Source organism: Myotis davidii, unplaced genomic scaffold, assembly GCF_000327345.1.
Source record: "Myotis davidii unplaced genomic scaffold, ASM32734v1 scaffold743, whole genome shotgun sequence".
Taxonomy (NCBI): Eukaryota; Metazoa; Chordata; class Mammalia; order Chiroptera; family Vespertilionidae; genus Myotis; species Myotis davidii.
Genome location: NW_006296221.1, coordinates 634054 through 654675, shown reverse-complemented (window position 1 = coordinate 654675; position 20622 = coordinate 634054). Strand labels below are relative to the sequence as shown.

The 20622-nt window shown below is 36.3% G+C and overlaps 1 protein-coding gene across 4 annotated transcripts in view; it reads left to right on the top strand.

Moving 5' to 3' along the window:
• TBC1D19 (TBC1 domain family member 19) overlaps window positions 1-20622 on the top strand; it is a 104883-nt gene that overhangs the window by 49331 nt on the left and 34930 nt on the right. For all 4 annotated transcript variants that reach the window (XM_015568686.1, XM_015568685.1, XM_006771032.2 and 1 more), the window contains 5 exons: window positions 966-1038; window positions 6703-6741; window positions 8278-8390; window positions 9848-9922; window positions 13520-13582. In XM_015568686.1, coding sequence (XP_015424172.1) covers window positions 966-1038; window positions 6703-6741; window positions 8278-8390; window positions 9848-9922; window positions 13520-13582 — 363 coding nt within the window. The remainder of the gene's footprint in view (window positions 1-965; window positions 1039-6702; window positions 6742-8277; window positions 8391-9847; window positions 9923-13519; window positions 13583-20622) is intronic.

The following is a 20622-nucleotide window of genomic DNA, read 5'->3' as shown; positions in this document are numbered from 1 at the left end:
AAAACCAGGTTCTGTGTCCATGTTCTCTTGCTAAGTTCTCCAGGTTCTCCTGGTTCTCCAGGTTCTCCAGCCAGGTTCTGTAGCCGGGTTCCCTCGCTACGTTCTCCAGCCAGGTTCTGTCCAGGTTCTCCAGCCGTTTTCTGTCTAGGTTCTCCAGCTAGGTTCAGTCACCAGGTTCTAGTCAGGTTCTCTTGCCATGTTCTATCCAGGTTCTGTAGCCAGGTTCTGTCTCTAGGTTCTGTCTCTAGGTTCTGTCTCGGTTCTGTTGAAACAGCAAGGATGGACTGGCTCCCGGCAATTACGGTCATATGCCTGCTGTGTAATCAATTTCCCTTGGGTTATTCAATTTCATTCCCCATTATAATTGCTGGGGTCCAACCCCAGCAGGTTCAGGAGTCCCCAAAGGTGTGGACGGAGTCGGCGGAGAAGGAATGACATGGAGACAGTGTTCAGTTGATCAGCAGCTTGGCCAGGATCTCTAGCCACAATCTCCAGCCAGGTTCTGTCGCCAGGTTCTGTAGCCAGGTTCTGTCTCTAGGTTCTGTGTTTAGGTTCTGTCTCTAGGTTCTGTGTTGCTTTTTCTTTTTCTTCTTTTTTTTAATCCTCACCTGAGGATATTTTTCCATTGATTTTTAGAGAGAGAGTGAAGAGAGAAGTATCAATGTTAGAGAAACACATCAACTGGTTGCCTCCTGCAGGAGCTCCGACCAGGGCCCCGGCCGGGAGGAGCCTGCAAACGAGGTATGTGCCCTTGACCAGAATCGAACCCGGGACCCTTTGGTCTGCTCTATCCACTGAGCCAAACCGGCTAGGGCAGGCCTTTTCTTCTTTAGATGTTTGAAGGAAGCAAAGATTCGTTTTGTATTGTGATTTTATTTACACTGATGTTTAGGTGAAAAATATTATTTTTTTTACATGTAGCAAAGTCTGAGATGTATGTTAATTCTGTGTGTGTTGTTTTTCAGAAAGAATTATTTGTAGAACTCGGCTTAACTACAGGACAACTAGGTATAGATGATTCTACACAAGTGCCTCCTGGTTAGTATTTCTCCCATATGGCATTTGATCAATGATAAATGAGAACGAGGTAAAAATTTATCTTGTTATTTCTAAATGAATCTAGTAACATGTTTATATCTGAAAACAAAGCATGCTTTTTCCTCTCCTTTGTTTCTACTAACTATTGAGTAGAATTCTGTATATTGTAATGATCAGAGTGCAACTTGATGTTGTCTTTTTATTTGAAGCCCAATATAATTTCGTTAAGTCACTGGACATGCACAAGTTATTTTGTTGGCAAAATCTTCATTGGCAGCACTCATATTTCCCTTTACTGGCCCTCACTATTTATTTTTATTATTTTTCATAGCACCAAATTACACAAACACAGACATTCCACCTTGAATAAACTCAGGCTTTAAAATTACTATCTCTTAAAACTTAATCATCTAGAAAATTTCCCTAACTTTTCTCTTTTTGGTTGTAAGTACAATATGGTTTTTATAAAAGCCCAGATTCATATTTAGCTATAATAAAAGGAAGTAAAAATTGCTTTAAATGAGGGAGGCCTGTATTGTAGTGGAAATAACACTAGACAGGTGTCAGGGAACTATTGTAGACCCTCATCTGCCACTGGCTCGCTGTGTCCTGGACAAATCGCTTTACATCTTTGCACTTGTTTCTTCCTCTATAAAATAAGGAAGTTGGATATTTATTATTCTTAATAATAATAACAAACAGTTATTGAGCATATACTATGTGTTATATGTATATTGTCTCATTTTACGCTCTCAGCAATCTATAAGGGGTGTTTATTACCTCCTTTAAAATTACTAGTTTTTAATGCCTTAGGGAAAGTGTATATCATAAGAAAGTAGTTCAGGGAATTTTTATTAATTGGACAAATACAGATTAATAAATTGAAGCCCCCTCTTAACCTCCTTCAATCTTTACCCTCCATGTCAAAGACTACTATTCAATTCCTCCTAGCAGAGATTGGTTTTGCCAGTTCTTGAACTTTATATGAATTAAAACATATAAAGTTTTGTTATGTACTCTTTGATATTTGACTTCTTTTGTTCACTGTTGTGTTTGTGAGATTCACCCATATTGCTTTGTGTATTTATAAATATTTTGGGCTTTTTGCATTATAGTGTCCATTGTATCAACATACCATACACATTTATTTATCCAGTCTACTGTTGATGGGTATTTGGGAAGTTTCAAGTGTGGGACTATTACAAATAAGGTTGCTATGAACATCCTAATGTGTGTCTTTTGGTGAATATATGTTGAGTATACACCTGGGAATGCAATTTCTCAGTCCTAGGGTTGGCATAAGTTCAGCTTCAGTAGATAACTGCCAAAGAAATTTTAAAAGTGGCAGCACCAGTTTACCCTTCCATCAACAATGTGTGAGAACAGTAGTTCTCTGTATGCTTGCTTATGCTGGGTGGATTCCCTCTTCTTTGTGTTAGTCATCCTGATGGTAAATAGTGGTATTGTATGATGGTTTTAATTTTTTTCTGTGATATGAGATAGAAGTAATGCTACCATTTTAAAGTTGAAGAAGTGCAGATGTGAAGTAACTTGCCTAAAGTCACAAATACTAGGGAGTGGTAGAACCAAGATTCAAAACTAAGAAGTCTACCCTCCTGAATGGGAATTGGTTTCTTTATAAAAGATGCCCAACAGAGCTCCCCAGCCTCTTCCACAGCGAAAAATCGGTACACTACAACGTGGAAGAGGATCCCCACCAGAACTGACTATCCTGGCATCCTGATCTTGGACTTATAGCCTCCAGAACTGTGAGAAATGATTTTCTGTTATTTATAAGCTACCTAGTTTTGTTTCAGTAGCTTGAACAGACTGAGACAGATATCTTAACTTATACTTCTGTTCATGGAAAATGATAATCTATAAAAGCATGATATGCTAGTTAGACCAGATGTCCTTCTGGATGTCCTTCTGGACTAAGCCAGGGCCGCAGCCACCATGGCTGCAAGGGAGGGATCCAGGCAGCTGCCCATGGCTGCGAAAGCCTATTCTTGCAGAAATTTCATGCATCAGGCCTCTAGTCATATATATATAACTAACAAAAGGGGAAAGAACTAGTAATATAACCTTGAATGAGATCTATGTTTTTCACCTTTGAAAAAAAAATCCCTAAGAATTGTTTTAAATCATTCTAAACTTATAATAGCTATGCTTTAGAAAACCTAATTTTCATCTTAATCTAGAGTATAGTTCTTTGATTCACTCAGAATACAACAAATGTGGGTGAGATCCTGATAAGGGCCAGTGACTAGTGAATACATAATTTGACATAATTTTTGTTTTCAGGGAAGATATAAGATTGAGATAAGACTCGCCTGGCTTTGGCTATTATTATATACAAGGGGTAGTTGGAGCAGAAGAGAGAGCACCTAAGTCGGCTGGAGGAGTTGAAAATCTTGTTAGTTGATGCAGTTATTTTTGCTCCCTTGACTTTTCAAAGCAGGACTGCTGAAAGGGGGGTTGAATGAGCTTGTTTTTAGTGGTATAGTACTAAAATTTTTGCCTGTCTTGAGAATTGCTAGGCAACAGAATTACTTGGTAAGAAAAATGAGGTCATATAAAACTACTTTTGCCTGAGTGAAAAATAGTTTTTTATTTTTTAGTATATGTATATGGCTTTGGTTAAATTGGAAATGTAATGCTAAATATTTTGAAAATATTGCTAATAGTATTTGGCTAGAGCAGCGGTTCTCAACCTGTGGGTCGCGACCCCTTTCACAGGGGTCGCCTAAGACCATCGGAAAACACATATATAATTACATATTGTTTTTGTTATTAATCACTATGCTTTAATTATGTTCAATTTGTAACAATGAAAATACATCCTGCATATCAGATATTTACATTACGATTCATAACAGTAGCAAAATTACATTATGAAGTAGCAACAAAAATAATTTTATGGTTGGGGGTCACCACAACATGAGGAACTGTATTAAAGGGTCTTGGCATTAAGAAGGTTGAGAACCACTGGGCTAAGGGCAAGTTTCATATTTAGGATTAAGTTTACATGTGATTTACAGAAACTATATCCTTCCTACTCATCTTTTAAAAATATATAATTAATTTTATTTTACTTTTTTATTATGTATTGGTTTCAGGTGTACAGCTAAGTAGTTAGACAATCATATTATTTACATAGTGTTCCCCTCATTTTCCTACTTATCTTTAAAAACCTGAATTACCTATGTTTTACCCATGCTGTTTTTCCATCTTTATATTTGAAGTGCATTTCTCACTAACTTATCAGGTTTATATGAGTTGATAGAAGAGTCCTTATCACTGTAATGTAGAATCCGTATTTAATAATAATAACATAAATCAGACTTATTATTTCTGTAAATTCTCATAAATATGCATTTATTTTAAATACACACACACATACTTTTTATGGAAACCATTGATAAGACCTATGCAATGAGGGGAAAGGATGAGCAGAACCAGCATTCTTTCATGAAAAAGAGGACTCATATTTCTGATATTATTGTCTGAATATACATAATAATGAATCTTATTAGGTGGGGGTTCTGCTAAATAGACATTTTCTCAGGTTGTTATTTCGGAAACAAAAAAGCATCTTCATTTGGCACAGCATTTCCCAAGTGTGTTCCATGAAACATTCACCATATGCCCTGTGAAAAAGAGGATCTTGTTTTCAAATAAGGTTTGGCAAAGGCTAGGCCATATTTTAAGATATACAGTTACAGTGTGTGTTACCATCTTAAACACTGTGAGAAGTCCTAAGTAAACTTTGATCTTAGCATCTTCTAATTACATTTCACCAGAGAACCTTTTTTCCCCAATCAAGATCTCCTAATGTAGATGCATCTGTTAACATAGTGATCCTCAGAGCATTCCTTGAGAAACACATATTACAGATTGGAAATTCTGGTTCTGACTTCTTTGGGCTCTTATTCTTAGACCAGAGTATGGTACTTGGAAAGAAAAATTATTGTATTTCATATAATCAAATAATTTCTCTAAAGAAGTCTTTTTATTTTTAATTTGTACTACTTTCAGTGTATCACCTGGTAGTATCATCCACTTTTATAGAGACAAGCCTTTGATTCTTTGGTTACTAAGTCTCAGCAATCATAGCTAATTAAAATTAAACAATAAATTAAGATACTTAGGATTAACTTAACCAAGGAGGTAAAAGACCTATACTCAGAAAACTGCAGAACGTTGAAAAAAGAGATAGAGGAAGACATAAGCAAGTGAAGAATATACCGTGTTCATGGATTGGTAGAATTAACATCATCAAAATATCCATACTACCTAAAACAATCTATGATTCAATGCAATCCCTATTAAAATACCAATGGCATAGTTCACAGATCTAGAATAAATACTCCAAAAATTTATATGGAACCAAAAAAGACCATGAATAGCATGGATATCTTGTATTATGAACAAGTGCAGCAATCTTGAGAAAAAAAAAAAAAAGTTGGAGGGCTAACAATACCAGAAATGAAACTATACTACAAAGCCATTGTAATAAAAACAACCTGGTACTGGCACAAAAACAGGCATATAGATCAATGGAATAGAACAGAGAATCCAGAAATCGACCCCAGCCATTATGCTCAATTAATATTAAACAAAGGAGGCAAGAGCATACAGTGGAGTAAAAACAGTTTCTTCAATAAATGGCATGGAGGTAAATTGGACAGGTCCATGCAAAAAAAATGAAACTAGACTACCAACTTACACCATATACAAGAATAAATTCAAAATAGATAAAAGACTTGAATGTAAGTTGTGGACCATGAAAATCCTAGAAGAAAACGAAGGCATAAAATATCAGACATCTCACGTAGCAGAATTTTCACTGATACAACACCTAAGGCAAGAGAAACAAAGGAAAAAATAAACAAATGGGACTATATAAAAAGAAAAGGCTTATGCACTGAAAAGAAACCAGCATTAAATTGAAAGGGAAACCCACTGTATGGGAGAATATAATTGCCAATGAAACATCAACATGGTTTTTAATTGAAGTATAATTACCTACAACTTTATATTAATTTCAGGAGTATAAAATAATGATTCAGTATTATTATATATTACAGAATGATTACCATAAGTCTAGTTAACATCATTTACCATACATAGTTACAGAATATTTTTCTTGTGATAAGAACTTTTAAGATTTACTCTCTTAGCAACTTTCAAATATGCAATACAGTATTATTAACTATAGGTACCATGGAGTATACTACATGCCATGACTTATTTTATAACTGGAAATTTTTATCTTTTGGCTCCATTTACCCATTTCGCCCCCACCTCCACCCCAACCTCTGGCAATCACCCAAAATTTTGTTTTATTAAGGATAAAATCAAAGATGAATGAGCAGAAACATTTTTGTGTTTTGAGAAGATATTCTCTTTTAACAAAAGAAAAGTAGTTTTGTCATTTTTTTATTCTAATTAAATGCACTTGACTCTTAATTTCTACAAACTTAAAAAATTTAGAAAAACGATTTTATGCATATAAATATAAATATTCTTATACTTTTCTATAGAGCCATTCAACTTTAAAATAATTAAAAGTATTAATACCAGAAAAATATACCCATAATTATTTTAAATGTGGCTGATCATATTTATGTTTAATTATTTTATTTTATCTTTTTTTTTTAGAACTTTTTGAAAATGAGCATGTACGTATTGGGCAAAAAGGTAAGCTTTTGATTATACTTATGATAATTTCTGAAAATGAGACACAATCCTAAGTAAATGTCTGTGTCATATACCCGCCACCCCCAACTGAATTTTAATCTCTAAAGAGCTAACACCCTAAAAAGGAGTAATATTTAACTGCATAGATACTATAATGAGAATCTTTCTGAAGAAGCGAAATGCATCATTTTGGCTTCATCAATAAATGTCAGATAAAGACACAGATGGTTCACTAAAAAGGAAATAAATGCAGACACATATTCTTCAAGGATGTTAGCTTAATCCATTCAGCAATAGAATTTAATTTCAAAATCAAAGAGGTAGGTTCTCTCTCTGATGCGCCCACACACTTCCCATTAATGTTAATGGGAATATGCTCTGGCATCAGGAGAAAATGTAACCATCACACTTACCGGGACTGTTCATAATGCTGAGACTTAATAGCTGGAGCGGCGCCTAGTGTTCTGGGAAGCAATGTTCCCATCTTCTGAAGATTAGGTCTTTGTTTTTGTAAATCCTGTTTTATCTTTGAAATATGAACTACAAATAAGTCTTTGTGTCAGAATGACCCTTCTATGGCAATTATATAGTCATATTCTAAACTCCCTGGTATAATTGTTCAAAATCATATTTATTTTTAAAACTTCATTTGTATGAGTTGACATTTTTATTAAACACAATTGAAAATTTTATTTTTTAATTTCATACTTCTTTGTTTGGTTTGGTTTGTCATTTTCATTTAGCATATGATTTCTTTTAAGAAGAAAATATAAGGAAACTACTGTTAGATAAATGTCAGCAGTTATGTAATATCTCTTTTTATTTGTTTTGTTTTGTTGGGGAGGGTGCTTTATTTCCAGACTTAATAGCTGGTATTTTTATTTAAAAAGACCCACACACAAAAATGAAGAAAAAAAAGCAAAAGTATAATATATCAACTTTGTGAATTTGGCTGCTTATGAAAAATTTTGGCTTCCTTAAAAGGTTAGCACATTTTGGGGGTGTTTTCTTTTAAAAACCCTCTTTTCTGTTGTTTTTGGAAGGTAACTAAGAAGTCACCTAATAGAATGGTTATCTTATATCCTTTACAATTTTTAGCCAAATACTTCAAAAATCATACTAACTCCAATTACTAGAGCATTTATGACTTAGTAGAATGTGCATAAGAAACTTAGGGTTTCTATAGATATGACTTTACCTGATCATGGAACCCCAAAATTATTATATATATGCAGCACTAGTTTCAGATCCACGCTTATAATTAAAGCAAAGCTATCTCAAGGTAACTTCATTAACAGTTTTTACCAGGCAGGGTAGGAGGTGGAGGAGCTGAAGGCTTAAAACTTGTAGGGCTGTAAATAGGGCCACATCAAAATACAGAGAGCAAAGGAAGGTTGTCATGATGTGATATAAATATATTGGACATAAAGATGAGATGTTGGCTTCCCAAGAGATTTTTAATTAAAGATTCCACTATTATTTTTTAAATTATGAAATTTCTAATGAAACTTTAATTAACTATATTACTTCTGCCAGTTCTAGCAGAACAAGATAGTGCTGCTGCTCAACAGTATGTCAGACAAGGAAGCCCCACAGCACTGAGAGCTGAATTATGGGCTCTCATTTTGAATATTTCCAGTCAACCTGAGGTAAGAAGGAAAAGGATAAGCCAAATTTGAACTATTGATTTTTATTTTTCAGACCAGTTATTCAAAATGGAAATACTTTTGTTCTTTGTCTATTATTTACCTTCTTTTTTATTTTAAAACACTATAGTTTTGAGTTATCTGACAAGATTAATATAGGGTGTTCCAAAATTCACACAAGATTTGCAATTCAATTCAATTGCAAATCTTGCGTGAATTTTGGGACACCCTATATAATTTAATCATTGTTCTTAACCTAGAGGTCTTTGTTATTAATAATTAGATAATGTGTACTTATCCATACAACAGAACAATTAGTAAATTTTTAAGAAATGGGGTCTGTCAATTTAGTTCATGAAAATGTGTGGTAGAAATGGGTTGTTACAATAGGAAAAATAAAGATGGCAACTCAGTGTAAGTAAATGAGATATATTTATTGAGCATCTGGTATTGGCCAGGTGGAGAAAATGTAGTTGTGAGTAAATTATAGCCCCTATCCTCTTAGTGTTTATACTACTACTAGAGGCACGGTGCATGAAATTCATGCACAGGTAGGGTCCCTAGGCCTGACTGTCGATCAGGGCCAATCTGTGGGGTCACTGGCAGGGCAATCGATGGGGCCCTTGCTCACACCGCCTTAGCTGGCCTGGCGCTGCCTGCTCACCGGCCCTGACCCCACTGCCACTGCCAGTTGGGGCCTGCAGGCTGGGGGTAGCTCCTGCATTGAGCATCTGCCCCCTGATGATCGGTGCATGTCATAGTGACTGGTCATTCCATCGGTTGTTTCGTAGTTCGGTCGATTTGCATATTAGGGTTTTATATAGATAGACTAGAGGCCTGGTGCGTGAAATTTGTGCACGGGTGGGGGAAGGCGGAGGATCCCTCAGCCCAGCCTGTGCCTTTTTGTAATCCCGAACCCTTCGGGGGGATGTCCACCTGCCAGTTTATGCCCAATACCTGCAGTTGGACATACGGCAGCCAGACATCTCTCTCGCAATCCAGGACCCCTCACTCCTAACCGCTCACCTGCTCACTCCTAACCGCCCCACTGCTTGCTCCTAACCACCTGCCTGCTTGCTTCTTACTACCCGCCTGTTCACCCCTTACCACCCACCTGCTTATTCCTTACCGCTTGGCTTGCTGCTCCTCAGCGCTGCCATGGAGGCGGGAGAGGCTCCCGCCACTGCCACTGCGCTCTACAGCTGTGAGCCTGGCTTCTGGCTGAGTGGCACTCCTGCTGTGGGAGCACACTGACCACCAGGGGATAGCTCCTGCACTGAGTGTCTGCTCCCTGGCGGTCAATGCACATCATAGTGACTGGTCGTTCCAACATTCCGGTCGTTACGTCATAACAGTCGCTTCGGCTTTTATATACATAGATTAATGATTATTATTAAAGTTTGAGGCTGACTTTGTAAATGTGATTGGCCTTTAACTTTTTGTTTTATTTTAAACTCTAGGATATCTTGTATTATGAACAGCTTAAGACCAATGTGATACAACATGACCTTTTGGTGGACAGTCTAATTTATAAAGTAAGTAAGTTTTCATTTCATTATTGTCATTAAATTTTTTTTGAGAGTCTTTAACATGCAGGGCCTGCACTATGTATAATGATACACATTAACCTTGAAAAATAATTTTAAGTGATCATTATACTTATATAATTAAGGTTGACCTTCAAATTTCGCAGTCTCTATCCAATGTTATCTTCTTTCCTTTTGAACCTGTCCTCATGAGCCTTTCCTGATCCTCCCATTTTTTTAATTAAGAGAATGATAGCCATTTTTTATCCTTAAAATTTCAAGTTTATGGCACAAACTTAAAAAGCAACTGAAAGAAATATCAGACTATGATATTTTTATCTTATTTATCTCATTCTTGTGGATCTACTTGTTTATCATCTTGTATTGAAGTCATTTTTTATTTTTTATTTCTTTTAGCTTCTAGACATGGATAACCACGTCTCAAGTGTTATAATAGGGATGCATTGAGTTTTTGTCTCCAGGTATCTGATAAGAAGTTGAGATGTAGATGCTGCAAGCATGATAGAGAGTATGACTAACTCTGAATTAATAATTAGGCTATTTAAAACAGTTGGATTTTAAATTTAGAACTTGTAAGATAGAAGAGAAGGGTATATTATTTCAGGTCTCAGAAATGGGCAAGAGAAGATTACACAGTGAGGACCTGAAGATTTGTCTGGGAGAACATGACAACTATGAGTAATGACTGCTTACTATGTGCCATAGAGTGTTCCAAACTCTTTACATAGATTGTCATTTGATTCTGACAGCTACCTTAAGAGTAGCAGATACCAGCACTTAGGCTATAAATGTATTTTTTTTCTTGGGAAAAATTGCATTCTACAAAATCATGCATTAAAAAAATAGAGCTTATGGGAAAAAGAGCGTTGGGTAGCTTTTGCAGTTTTTAACCAGAGTACTAACAAGGACAATAATTGGTAGCTTGGAAGATGAATTGGACAGCTCAGGCAGGCTGCTCCTGCAGGAGCTATTAAAAATGTACAAAAATAATAAAGTAGAAATGCTGAAATAATGTAGATTGAAGTGGTAGGCTGGGCTATAGGGGCTGCTGCTAAGGTGGGCATGAGAGGAAATAAAGCTACAAAGGCTGGGTGTGCCTTTCTGGAGAGGGAGCACCCAGTGCAGTCATTCATCTTTAACATTCTTAAATACAGTAATAGGGATCATCCTTTCATGACTGTAATTCTACTCCTGCTGTTTTAGCTCCCCTTTTTGAAAGAAAAATTGCATATGGACCAACACAATTTCCATATTATACTGACCTCATTCCCTTACCAGCCAATAGTGGCACGGGTTATAACAAAACAGGAAGTACTATTATTTTTAGCATTTTACAACTGAGGGAACCAAGGTAAAGGGAGAGTAAAGAAACTTGTTTTAATTTACATATTACGTAGCAAAAACAAGATTTGAATCTGGGTAAATTGACTTCTCGGCCACACTTTTAACCACTAGGCTCTCAGGGAGCAAAGATGAGCAGAGTTAAGAGGGAGAGTCTTTTGATGAAAAGTCTCAATTCTCAGAGTTTTTACATAGATTTGGATCAGAGATACCACTGTTAATTTTGAGGTTATGATTGTGCTCAGGCGATTTATTTTAGCAACAGTGCAAGAGATCTTTTGGCTCTAAGACCTTCAACCCCTTTCCTATTCAAATAAGAGAAGACTCACAAGAGGAGTTCAGAAAATCAGGGAGAGTTGCCTTTACTGCCAGGATGAATTTCAGTTTGAATCAGTAAATAAAATCTGCTGTGAGAAAGAGGTAAACAATTTGTGTCTGAAGAGTTGAATATAAATTTTGGCAGAATCAATCCTTACTGCCCACAACATGAGTGTTTTTAGGAAGAAATCTGCCACTGATTAGTCCTTATTTGTGTTAGTTGATCTCTGCTGATCTTGTTGAGACAACTCCAAATGTTATTAAAATCATTCCTTGAGGGAATGAGCATTTTAAAAAATTATTTGAAGTTTCATTACAGCTCCCATTGGCAAAGACTCATTTTTAATTTAACTGAAAATAAAGTCAATTATTTTAGTAGTTAAAGGAATGAATGGACCAAGGCAATATTAAATATAGAACATCATCAAACCCTCACTAAGCTAAATTACTAAATGTTTCTCTCTGGACTGTATTTTTTTTTACAAATGTATGTTTTATTCACATCATCTACAGTTTCCCATCACTTACTCTGATCTGACAGCTTATAGCAGTGTTTGCCAACCTTTCCCTTTTTATTATCCCCTAAGATAACTAATTTTTCTCTAATGTGAAAATTAAATACCAAAGAAAAGATTTTGCTGGATAAGGATGAGCTTTGGAGGTCCACAAACCATTGTAATATGTAAAATTTTTGGCCCCCAAGAACCAATTCTTACCCCCTGAGGGCAATGTCACCCTGTGGAGAATGTGGATCTCTCTCTCTGCCCATGTTGTCTTCTGATATAGCAGACTGGGCCCTTTCTTCTCTCTTAATCGGTGTATTTAAGTTTTTCCAGACCTAGCACACATTCAGCCACTTCCAGCGTCATCCATACTCATTTCATCCTCTTTTTGCTGCTTTGCTCAACAACTCATTTGAATTTTATAGACTGACCAAGTACTGATTTCTTCAGTACTTCTTTGTAATTGTTCCCATTCTTCTACTCTGTATATTTTCTTGCTGATGAGATTGTAGACTTCTTAAAGATAAACATTGTCTTACTTGTTTGATTTTTGTAATAAGTGATGCCTTGCAAGTGAATGATTGCAAAGGCATGGCAGATTTTTTGTATATTGAGAGTATGGCAAGAATGTGGACCTGAACAATGGAGGGTGAGATTGGAGCAGTAATTTGGGGCCAGATTGTTATGATTATTTTTGGATATTATGATGACATCTATTTTTCCACTATTTAAGATACCTAAATATCAGGTGAAAAGGAGATAGAATTGAAATAAATACTAAGGAATTACTAATGAAACCTTAAAAGTGTCAGCAATTTAATGTCAAATAATATATCACATTCTATGTTAGTCAAGTAAATTTAGAGCAGTGATAAAATTTAAAGGAGAAGTTTATAATCCTATATAATAAAAGTCTAATATGCTAAGTGTCTGGTCATCCATTCAAACAATCAAAGCATAATATGCTAATGATATGCTAAGGCTGCTCAACTGCTCGTTATGATGTGCACTGACCACCAGGGAACAGATGCTCTGACTGGTAGGTTAGCTTGCTGTTGGAGTCAATCGGGACTGAGCAAGATGGGCCAGACACACCCTGGAGCCCTCCCGTGGTCCTTCCTCTGCTGGCCAACCTCCCACATCCCTCCCTAGCCCCAATCGTGTACCAGTGTAGTCTCTCAACCTGGCCTGCACCCTCTCACAATCTGGGACCCCTCAGGGGATGTCAGAGAGCCGGTTTCAGCCCAATCCCACAGACCAGGCTGAGGGACCCCACTGGTGCATGAATTCGTACACCAGGCCTCTAGTCATACATAAAGTAGTAAAGTCATTTTAGTATTCTTTTCAGATATTACATTTATGTCTTAGCACTATAGACATATTTATTTAGGTTGTTTTCAGTAGTCTCTACTTTTAATTTTAGGATGTGAAGTTGACGGCAAGCAATGATGATTATTATTTTGTATTTGAAGATTATTTATATCAGGTAAGTTGAAAAATTAAAATATATAATGTTCTTGTTAAGTTCTCTAATTCAGATACTTTGGGGATATCTCTGTTGTTAAATGAATCCTCCTGAAAACCAAGCCATGTTTATTTTATCTCAAATTAAATGTTCTGAATTTGGGATAAGGTTAGCTCTGTTCTTATGTGGGATTAGATGGGAGAACAATATTTTGCACAATGAAGTCAGAATGGTCTTTTTGTTTGTTTGTTACTTTAACCAGTTATACTTTATGGTGGTTTGTTATATAGTAATAGAAACTGAAACAGATTCCGTTGGCCAAAGATGCAACAATTTGAGCATCAAAAAGTATAATGACTGGCTCCATACACATCAACTACATTAAAATCCAAAACTCATTACTGATATCTTTTTCAAAATCTCATTTGTCACTTTTAGAATTTTCTAGAGCACCAACTTATTCTAAAAATCCCATATAATAAAAGCCTAGCATCACGCCCCAGTGCAATGCCCTCACGCGATGTCATCACAAGATGGCCACCACAACATGGCCACCACAACATGGCTGTCACAAGATGGCCGGCAGGGGAGGGCAATTGGGGGCAACCAGGCCAGCAGGGGAGTGGCAGTTGGGGACGATCAGACGGCAGGCAGAAGCGGTTAGGGGCAATCAGGCAGAGAAGGCAGGTGAGCAGTTAGGAGCCAGCAGTCCCCGATTGTGAGAGGGAGGTCTGACTGCCTGTAGTGGACATCCGCCAAGGGGTCCCAGATTGGAGAGGGTACAGGCCAGGCTGAGGGACACCTCCCACCCCTCCACATGAATTTCATGCACCGGGCCTCTAGTTGATAAATAAAGGAAAACATCAAGCAGATATCCTATATCCTATATATCTTGCTTTTTCTGTACACATTGTTTTCTAGGATAGACAAATAGTTGCTGAAGGAAAATTCTTTTTCTCCACCCACCCCCAACTTTCTTGAGATATAATTGACATATAACACTGGGTAAATTTAAGGTGAACAATATGTTGGTTTGATACATTTACTTATTACAAAATGATTATCACCACAGCATTAGCTAAACCTCTAATCTGTCATATAATTACCATTTCTTTTTTGTAGCAAGAACATTTAAGATCTCTCTAAGCAACACCCATGTATATAGTAATGTTATTAGCTTTAATCATCATGCTATACATTATATCTCCAGAATTTGTTAATCTTATAACTTATAATCTTTTAACTTTGTACCCTTTGACCAATATCTCCTCATTTCCCCCAGCCTGCAATCCCTGTTATTCATCACTCTTTCTGTCTCTCTGACTTAGCCTTTTTTTTTTTAAGATTCCATATGTAAGTGATATCATACATTATTTGTCTTTCTCTGTCTGACTTACTTAACTTAGCATAATGCCCTCAAGATTCATTTAGGTTGTCACAAATGGCAGAATCTCCTTTTTTATGGCTGAATAATATTCCTTTGTATTTATATACCACATTTTATGGGTTTGCATTCTATTCTAGCTAAGGAGACAAGACATAGGCATTAAAATTTTTTTAAAATTGAAAGTATTTATGTCAAGCATTGGATATTAAAGAAATTAATATCATAGACAGTAAATTCTATAGGAGTGTGATTTAACTTTATTTTTCATTTTTATCAATATTTTAATCTACATTGTATTAATTTTAAATGTTATATAATTTTTTCAGTCACAAATCTCATGGCCTTTGCTGCTTATAGTACTTTGGAAATGACACTAAATAAGCTTTACTATGGGTATTTATCCCTGTAACATAAGAAAAAGGATAATTATATCATCTAAGCTCTGTCTTTGGGAATTATGCAGAATTAAATTTTCTTCATGTGGATAGTTACTAAGAATACACTCCATGATCATAACTTTTAATTATTTATATGAATTATTGGAGAGAAGTTGATTTTAAATAATAAAAATGTACACATTAAAAACAATATTTTATTATCAAAAATTGAGTTCTAGTTTGTCTCGGGAGAATTATTCATATATGCATGTATTTGTGTGTGTGCGTGTGTATATGTGAGATAAGACCAAAGAAAGCCTTATTTTTATCATTAATTACAAGCTTTCCTTTGGCAGAACTGCCTAGCAACATAAGTGCTTTGTGGGAAAATAGTTGGTGATAATGGAGTGAATTTAATGTTTCTGGTCATGTTCTGTTTCTGGTCTAATTCTGTTTACAGAATTAGATGGCATGTGGCATCGCCGTGTCTGTATACAGATGAGAAAAATTCAGCAATCCCTCTTTAAGGAAAATCTGGGCCTATGTTACAAGGATACACAGATATTGTTTCTGAATGGCTCATGGTAGTTACCTAAATTTTATAGGTAACAACACTGAACAGTATACAAATTATATATATTTTTGTTAATCCTCACCCAAAGATATTTTTCCATTGATTTTTAGAGAGGGTTGAAGGAAGAGGGAGAGATGGAGAGAGAGAAACATCCATATGAGAGAGAAAAATTCATCGGTTGCTCCCCACACTTGCCCCAACCGGGGCTGGGCTGGGGATCAAGCCTACAACTGAGATATGTGCCCTTGACTGCAATCAAACCCATGACCCTTTAGCCTGCAGGCTGACGCTCTATCCACTGAGCCAAACTAGCTAGGGCATATAGAAATAATGTTTTGAGTAATAAGTCAACTTTTTATCATTTCAGTTAGTTTTTATTTTGCTTGAAATTCTTAAAAATACTTCCTGGTGCTGAAAGCCCTAAATTATGTGAGAGTTTTAAAATGTGTTCAAATAGAACATGCCCCTTATGCCATGGAAGTACATTGGGTAGTGTGACTATCATTTTTGGGTTCCATACTTAATGGCATCATGACAACCTGCAAGTTAACTTTTTGTCCAAAGTGTATAAAATATTCATGGGGAAGAATTTCTTTACTCTTTCTGTTGTATGACAAATCCTCTCTCATATGCTTGGCTTATGTTGCATATGCTTAAGAGTAGTACTGACATTTAGAATATGCCCTGGTTACAGATATTTTAATGCCATTGAATGGAGTTTAAGAAAGAGCCAGATGCGAGCAGATATGCTTTATTCATGTATCCATTTAGTCAAATTAGTGAGTGTCTGTTTTGATACAGACACTGTATCGGGTGCTGCATAAGAAGATTAAGCTCACATTATAGTGGAAAATGAGGGAAAAGGCAAATACATAGTTATAATTTGATAATTATTCTGATAGCTCTGTAATTTGTAATGTTCCATACAAACACAGTTAAAGGGGAAATAAATTCTGGGAATAGTGCAGTTTAGGCTTCAGAATAGAAATGTTGTAAGAAATGTCTGGTTCTGAAAAAAATAAAAGCTTTCAACAAAGAATCCACATGTACTCCCACCACTGCAGGTACTCCACCTACCTGCATCTGCACCCTCTCCTCAGCTTTCCCTGTTATTATGGAGGCACTGCCCTTGCTTTTATGTTTGATAAAGCCAGTCCCTGTATTTGGACTCCAAAACTCATCTCCCCTTGGTATTCATAGGCAGTGCAATTGTAGTTTTTCCATTGTCAATTTCCCTATCTTCAGATTTCTCCTCTCATACAGATAGGCCATTAATCCTCTCATCTGAAAATCAAAGCAAGATAAAATGAAACAAAAATTTTTCTTGGTCCTATATCCTTTCCAACTACTGTCCCACCCTCTGTTTCCTTATTCAACACAACTCCTTTTTAAAAATCTATAGATACTGTTTTCAATTTCCATCCTCCTATTCTCTCTTGAACCCTCCAAAGCAATCCTTTTTTCTTATCTTTTTTTTCTTTTTTTCCTTTTTCTCAATGGCTCTACCAAAGGTCATGAGTGACTTCATATTGCGGAATCCAATAGTTTGTCCCCACTTCTGACCTTACTTTATCTATTTGGTCATTCAATTAATCATACCCTCTCCTTGATTCTAGATTTCTTCACGTGGCTTCCAGGACATCATGATTTCGGGTTTCCTTTTGATTCATTCACCTTTGCTGGCTTTTCCTCACCTCCCTGTCCTGCGTTGGAATGCCCCAAGGATAAGTCCTTGGACCTCTTTCCATTTTTATGTCCTTGCCCTTAATGATCTCATCTATTCTCATGGCTCTAAATACCACCTACACACCAACAATTCTCACTTTTCTATCTCTTTGTGGACCTCTCCCTTCAACTCCAGGCTTACCTGCCTGCTCCTGGGGAGCTGTTCTTTTAACCTAAGCTGATTGCCTGACCAGTTTCAGGTCCCTGACTGATATAGCAGACTTCTCCCAGTATATATATGTGTGTGTGTATGCATGCATTATCCCTCTTGTCTGCGCCAGGGGGGTTTTGGTGGCTGGATAAATATGCAGATGGAGAGATGGAAGAATCAAGAATGAGTTTTTAGGCTTTGGATAGCTCCAGGCATGGTGATCTGGGAATTAAGATTAGAAACACATGAAAGATGTATAGCTTGGAAATCAGGAAGACAGAAAAGGGAAAAATTTTACAAGTGTATTTTTCTTGATAAAAATGTGATAAGAAAAATATCTGAGAGTCCATGCCTAAGCACGAAACTGGAGCAGAAATAAAAGCCTTTCTTTTTAATTTTTCTCCCAGTATTTTCCAGTCATTGCGAGTGAGATTGTCAGCACTGTTTTCATCAGGCATTTAGAGAGTGCTTATTAGGTGCCAGGATCTGCTCCAGACGCTTCACGTACTTTATCACTAATTCTTGCCACACCCTGTGAGGTAACTTTATTCCCATTTTACAGATGGAGAAGCAGAGGCTGAGCCCAAGCTCACACAGCTGCCAAGGCCAGGCCGAGTCTGTTCCGTTTCAAAGCCCTGTAAGCCCCAGTACCCTTTAATTTATGAAAATGTGAATTATGGCAGAGTGTTTAAAAAAGTCATCCTTGAAAATTTCTCATTTGGAGTTCTCTAAATTTGGATAAAAATTCAAGGACACTACAATGAAAAACTTGTCTCAGAGTTATAAATTAAAGTGACTCTCCATTTGGCCTCCATCCTTTCTTACGTGCCTTTTATTACATGAGTAACTTATTCTCTGAAACATTCACCATAAATATATATTCAAGAGACTAAAGAAAACCATCGACCCAAATAAATCGTTTGCAGCTGTATGTGGACAATTTAGAAATGATTCTGCTATCGCAACCGTAGTTCGGACTTACATGTCCAGTTTCTTATAGCTCTTCTAAATAAAGTAAATCATTACCATGTATAGCCTCATCCTCATAAAGTTTAATTTTTATTTAGTAGTAAGTAGTCAAAGTTAAATTTTCTAGTTCATTTGATTGAAATTGTCATCCTCATAAGAGTTGGCAGCTCTTTGCTTACATTTCAATATGTAATGTCTAACATATCACCTCTGGCATTATCACCTTACAGGCACCAGTATTCTCTGTAGAGCAGTCTCAGATATCTAGTCTTCTCCAGGGCATCAGGGAGTCTAGAGGGATATATTTCAGCACAGAATTTCTCCTAACATTACTGTGTTCTCAACAGCCTGCTAAGGGACAGTTAATACAAACATTTCTTTAGGAATTGTTTTCTCTCTAGGCAACAGTAGAAAGATATTTGTAAGTAAATTTTCCTTTTGCATTATTTTACTTGAATTGTATTAGTTATTACTGTACTAGTTGTATTACTTTATTAGTTGTATTAATTGTATTAGTTACTTATTGTTGCTATAACAAATTACCACAAAATAAATATATTCTCTTGTAGTTCTGAAGGTTAGAAGTCTGCATTGAGTTTCACTGGGCTAACCCAGGGGTTGCCAGGTCTGTGTTACTATAGAGCAGTGGTTCTCAACCTTCCTAATGCCACGTCCTTTAATATAGTTCCTATAATATAAGACCCTTTAATATTGTGGTGACCCCCAATTTCATTGTTACAAATTGAACATAATTAAAGCATAGTGATTAATCAAAAAAAAATATGTAATTATATATGTGTTTTCTGATGGTCTTAGGTGACCCCTGTGAAAGGGTCATTCGACCCCCAAAGAGATCATGACCCACAGGTTGAGAACTGCTGCTTTAGAGGCTCTGGAGGAGAATTCCTTCTCTTACCTTTCCAGCTTCTGAAGTTTACCTGCATCCTTGGCTCACAGCCCCTTCCTCCGTCTTTGAAGTGCCAGGCAGCATCTTCAAATCTCTCCCTGACTCTGCCCTGTTGTCTCTTTTATTATAAGGATCCTTGTTATTACAGTGGGCCTAGCAAGAAATTCAGGATAATCTTCTGAACTAATTAACTTCAATTTAATCACCTCTGCAGAACTCCTTTTGTCATGTAAGGTACAATGTCCTAAAGTTCCAGGGATTCAGATGTATATCTTGGCTGGGGAGGGAGGGGGGCATTATTCTACCTACCGTGGTGATACAGGGAAGTCTCCCAAGAGAAGAGAATATTATTATTCACTGGCTTGATAACATTTTATAGATATAGAATATTTTAGAGCCTAATGATTTTATTTTACTAAATTATTGGCAAATATTCATCACAGGTGAATATTTTATTTTAAAAAAATGATATGATCTTCTCACAATATATACAAGTATCAAATCATTATTTGTATACTTGAAACTAATCTATTATATGTCAATTATATCTGTTTTAAAATGATATGATTATGTCAATAGATGCCCAAAACATATTTGAGATGGTATTTGATAGCATCTACTTTTTAGAACTGTGGTAAAAAAACACTATAAAGTTTACTATCTTAACCATTTGTAAGTGTACAGTTTAGTAGTGCTGAGTATATTCACATTGTATGCAACCTAGCATCCTTTTTTTTTACTAACTCTATACTCTAGAATGGAAATATATTTTCTTGACATATAAATAATCCTATCTAATAAAAGAGAAACATGGTAATTGGCGTACGACCGCTACCCTTCCCATTGGCTAATCAGGGCGATATGCAAATTAACTGTCAGCCAAGATGGCGGCCAGCAGCCAGGCAGCTTGAAACTAACATGAGGCTTGCTTGCTTCAGTGACGGAGGAAACCAACGTTCCCCGCCTGCCTT